The sequence below is a fragment of the Nannospalax galili genome, unplaced genomic scaffold, assembly GCF_000622305.1.
Source record: "Nannospalax galili isolate Female #2095 unplaced genomic scaffold, S.galili_v1.0 scaffold33, whole genome shotgun sequence".
Taxonomy (NCBI): Eukaryota; Metazoa; Chordata; class Mammalia; order Rodentia; family Spalacidae; genus Nannospalax; species Nannospalax galili.
Window position 1 is genome coordinate 7010145 of NW_008335436.1, and position 5648 is coordinate 7015792.

The 5648-nt window shown below is 34.5% G+C and overlaps 1 protein-coding gene across 1 annotated transcript in view; it reads left to right on the forward strand.

Annotated features, from left to right (window-relative positions):
- Si (sucrase-isomaltase) overlaps nucleotides 1-5137 on the forward strand; it is an 82836-nt gene extending 77699 nt beyond the window's left edge. The window contains exons 45-47 of the mRNA XM_008830144.1: nucleotides 1441-1490; nucleotides 1668-1835; nucleotides 5069-5137. Coding sequence (XP_008828366.1) covers nucleotides 1441-1490; nucleotides 1668-1835; nucleotides 5069-5137 — 287 coding nt within the window. The remainder of the gene's footprint in view (nucleotides 1-1440; nucleotides 1491-1667; nucleotides 1836-5068) is intronic.
- The last annotated feature ends 511 nt before the right edge of the window (nucleotides 5138-5648 follow it).

The window sequence follows — 5648 nt, forward strand, 5'->3', positions numbered from 1 at the left end:
ATATTCTTAGGGCTGGAGAGGTAGCTCAACTCATAAAGTGCTTGCCTTGCAAACAAAAGAACCTGAGATCTACCCCATAATCCTACATCTGAACAAGCAAAAACAAACACCAAGGACAACCAAGTAAGCAGGGTACTCTGCAGTTCCCAGAGTGATGAGGTGTAGACAGGAAAATCTCTGGGGCTAGCTGTCCAAACCTCTTAAGGAATGTGGCAATTCTGAGCCCGTGGGAGAAGATGTGTCAAAAAACCCCAAAAGATAGAATCCTCTAACTTCCATATGCTCATGCACACACATACATGGACACATGCATTTATTCACACATGTTCATGCACACACACAGAAGAATGCATATTTTAAAGCCTATATGAAATTAATTAATTTAGGAATAAACCAGAAATCTGCCTTTGAAAAATGAAGGACGCTTTTTAAAATGATATTAAGTGAAGGACATGGGGGGATATGTAAGAATTGGATGGGTTTGATATGATAAAAATGTTGCACACATGTATGAAATTCTCAAAGAATAAAAGTTAATATCACTAGCAGTACTAGAGCTCATGTGAAATTATAAGTTACAATGTTGAGACTAAAATATTTAAGACACATTAAAACTAATAGACCCCATTATGTAGATTAAATTCTGTATGCATTGGCTGGGGCAATGGCCCTTTCAGGAAACTGCTTGCTGAACAAGTATGAAGACCTGAGTTTGAACAATACCATGCATGTAAAATCTGCACATCTGAAGTGCATCTTACAATCCCAGCACTGGGGAAGTGGCGACAGCAGGAAACCTGGTGCTTGCTGGTCATCCACTCTGGACACTCCAGTCAGTGAGCTCCAGGTTCAGGAGGGGACTCTGTGTTAACAAACAAAGCTCATAGCTACTGAAGACATGTACTGTCTACCTAAAGTCTCCACATCTAAACACACACAAACACACACACACACACACACACTCACAAAACCAACATGTATACATACATAGAAACAAATGTGAATGGTATATGCAAAATCAAAAATAAGTTAATTTTCAGAAAAGTAATGACATGAGTAGACTGCAGTCTATGTATTTTGATTTGTGAAGAGATGGGGGATTGAAAGACATAGATTTTCCATGTTATTACAATATTTATTTTAATCATAGACTTGACTGTACTTTTTTCTATCTTCTGAATACTTTTTTTTTCATATAAGTGCAATATTATATGTCAAGGAGAATTAAGATTGAGTCAGAAGTTATAGAGTAATTTGTTTTTAACTTCATTATTGAATTTTGTTGAAGAACAAACTTTCTTCTTCTATGCAATGATAATAACAATAACAAAACATTTGCTACAATTTATTATAAAGAAGGAAAAAATAAGTGTACTAGTATTTCTTACAGATTTTGTTTTGGCAATAAAATCACATCACAATTTATTTTTCTCTCTATAGACTCCTATGAAAGAGACCTATATACATTGGTCCAATTCAACTTAAACAAGGTATGTCATATCTTCTATAAACAGCTGCCCTGAAATAGGTGAAGTTTAAATACATCTTAAAAATATTTGATTCAATAATTTGCCATTCAATTAAATTCATCTAAAGAGCTATGCATTTTTCTGAAGATTTACTAGTATTGAAATCATGACTTTGTTCCTTTTACTTTGCATTTTTAGACAACTTTGACAAACACTGTATTGAAACATGGGTATATAAATAAAGATGAAATGAGACTTGGAATGATCTTTGTATGGGGGATAGGAAAAACCCCTGTCAATGAAGTAAAGCTGACATATAATGAAAACATACTACAACCTGAGTTTTTGCAAGATGCAGCGAAGGAGGTGAGTGACATAAGGAAACAATTCACCAAGATGTGCCACTGTAAAACATCACATAGACTGTTAGAACGTTTTATCAAGCCTAAAGAAATTTAAATATGAATTAACCATGACATTTTCCATTTGTTCATTTGTGTTTTGCTCCCTAATTTATTTCTGTGTTACTACTTTACTAATTTGGCAAATAAATCACACTGATGGCATATATTTTATAATTTTTTTCAAAAACTATAAGCACTACTAAATTATGTTAAATGTTCAAATTGCTATCATATGTATATGGAATAATGCCTTAAATATTATTATTTTTTAATTTCTTTAGGCTTGATTGTATATTTTATACAGAACATCTTAACCATCTTTATAGTCATTTCCCATTGGCCCACTCCCTTAGTTCCTCCTTTGGAATTCATACATTCTGTCATTTGTATTAAGGCCTATTATGTCAAGATAGTGTCTCCATATGTTTCACAGTGCAAGTTCATTAACTGAGGTCTAGTCAACTTAGCTACAATCCCTCCTTTAAGAAGATCAGCTCTTCCTCACCCAGCAATAATCAGCTACCAATAGTTCTTCAACTAAGGTTGGGGCCTGCTGCTCATTTCCACAGTTTTGTGTTGGATTTTAGCCTGCTTGAGTTTGCATGGGTCTTGTATATTCTGACACTTTAGCTGTATGTTCATATGAGATGGGTCCCAGAAGCCTGTAGGACTCTATTTGTATATGATCATGCGTGTCCTCCTTGGCTCTTACAATCTTTTCGCATCCTCTTTTGCAGTGGTCCCTGAGCACTGGGTGGGTGGATTTTGATATAAGAGGCCTCTCTATAGACTTTTGCTCTCTAAATTTTGGCCATTTGTGACCTTTTGTATTCCTGGCCCCCTGTTGCATGAGGGAACTCCATTGATGAGAACTGAAAGATACATTAGTGTTCTCTTCATTCCTTGTTCTATGTTCCATGAGCCTTAGGAGGAAAGGTTGCATGTAGATGTGCCACATAGGCTTGGGCAATTCGGAGACAGTTTCTGTGAGTCACCAGTTGTGGAGCTCTGTAATAATCTCTGTTGAAAAAGAAGCTTCTTTGATGTTTGGTGACTGGGATACTTCTCTGTAAATTTAAAGATTCATATTTTGCACATAGTAGGAAATTACATTTGTCTAGGCAGGTGACAGCCTTGGGGTTTTCTCTAACATCTATGACCTCTCCAAGTTTATGCATTTGACTAGGTTTACAGTACCACACATGACTTTCCTTCCATTGAGAGTGGGCTTTAAGTCCATTTTGGCAGCTGTTGATAACCCCCAAGATAAATGCACCACAACTGCAACGATGTTGTTGTGCCAGTCAATGATGTGGTTTTTAGGCTTTGAACCTGGGGTTGGACCACAAACTGATGTTCTCCCCTACCAGCTTGTGTAGGGCTCTCCTAGCCTCAGGGTAGGTGGCTTCCAGGTCAGTTCCATCTCCATTGCTCCAAATCCTGTGTCCAAGGTATGACCTGTCTTCAGCAACAGGGTCTTAAGTTCAAGTTCTGGGAGACAATCAAGGGCTGTGGCAATAGCCTGGGTAATTTTGGGAGTTCCTTCTGCTTTATTTTTATACTAGCTAGACATTATTTATGTCTCCTCTCTCTCTCCCTGTCTAGTCCTTGCTTCCCATGCTCCCCATTTAAAGTGTCTCGATTTCCCCCATTTCTTCATTGATAATTCCTGTCTGCTATGGTCCCCTCTCTCTTGAACTCCTTCTTCCCCATAGTTTCCCCTGCTGTTTGACTACTTCCATTTTACACATTTCTCCTTTAGTGTATGAGTGTTCTGCTGGCATGTATGTAAGTGCATCATATTCATATAATGCCTGCAGAGTCCTGAAGAGAACATTGAATACCCTGGAACCGGAGTTAAGGATGGGTATATAAAGTAGCTTTGCTGCCAGTAGGAGTTTTTTAAAATTTTCACACATAATTATAGACATTTTTTTCCAATTTGATAAACATATGCAAGAAAGCAATGTCTTAAGTTCATTCCATTATTGAATTCTGTCCTGAAGATGGATTTCATAAAATATATATTCAAGAAAATATTGAATTGTGTTTGTCCAAGTTTAAGACTGAATCTGAACTGTTAAAACTGTGGATGAGAAAGTACCCCTTTGTACTTTTGCATAAAAGGGCTCCTCTCAATCAATCACTGTTCCTGAACTGAAATCTGGAAGTAGTAGAGTGTCTGACTTCAATGTTAAAGAAAGAAAAGTGTTGGAAAGTGTTAGGTTGTAATAGATTTGTAAGGTGAGACTTAAATACCTCCTGAAATTGAACAGTTGTTCTGTTTCTCTGGTTTGTCTACAAGTTGGATGTCCTCTTTAACTTGGCATTTTTTTTGTTATTACTCGAACATTTCACTATGTTAAATAAACTAAAATTATGTTAATGTTGGAAAGACAAAGTTTAGTATATTTAGTGCCCTTTCTTGATAAAATAAAACTTGAGAATTCAATACCTCAAATCAAATCTATTCTGTTTTTAAAAAAGTACTGCCTTATAAAATTGCTAGTAATAGAATTACTGATTGAATCCTGTGCTCAAAAGTATAAGAGCATAAAGCTGATTCCCAGTAAAAGCAGATATGTCTTCCAGGCACAAGTATTCATTGTTCATTAACCACAGACCAAAATTATTTTGTTGTATTGCTCATTGTTTTTTCAAATAAGCAAAAAGGGTGAAATGCATTTCACATTTTCTAGCTATTTATTTACTAATAGTAAATAAAGTTCATAACTTTTACTTTAAAGTGAAAGACATAATAATAACTGTACAAGGTCAACTATAGCATTCTGACGAGTCATGTTATTTCAAGTTCATGTTGGGCAATTATGCCATGTTGAAATGTGCTGTTTGAAAAGAAATATGTCCCATTGATTTGAAATCTATTTATGAATAACTTTAAATACTAAGAAGTAAATTTTAAGGTTTTTTTCCTTTTTAAAATAATTTTTAAAAGTATTGATTTTGACCAGTAAACATAGGCAGTTAGTTATAAGTGAATTTTAACAAATTACATGTTTGAATATATGCAGTTACATCACATACATGAATCCCTTTATCAAAATAAAGAAAAGTGAGGTGTGAGATGTTGTTTACCTAGACAGTATTTTAGATAAAAATAGTGTTTGTTAAAAATGGCATCAAACGTATGCATTCAATGAAGCAATTAATTATAATACTATTTTCTGTTTTTAGATACTTCATATTAAACTGCAAAATTTCAACATAACTGTAGATGAATCAATAGAAATCAGCTGGTCATGAAGATTACCATCAGTCTGAGTGTCTACTGAGGAACTGATGCCGGATATATGTTCCATCTGGTTCCATTTCCTTCTTTGCCAACTCCTAACATTCTTTAAAGCAGAATTTTCAGAGCACTTATCTAAATATTACTGGACTGAATGCATCACAAGAAATGTTAATATTATTATATGACTGCAGCCTGGATCCAATTGCTAAGACACATTTAACAGGATTTCAATAGTTATATTTACCCATGTAAGCAGCAGCTGAATCTGTAAACTTGTATGCATGTAACTAGGATATGATTAAGGAAAAAATTTATCAATGAACTGAAATTTAGTGTAATTGTAAATTATATACAATAATTTTGTCAAGTGTGTAGATTTAAATTATGTAACAAGTCACAAGATTCAATTATTTTTACTATATATATTTCATTAGAAAAAAGAAAATAAAAATTGTGTAAGTACAGTAAGATATGTCTTCTTTTCCTTTATTTTCCTTAGTACTTTAACTTAACTTGGGCTAC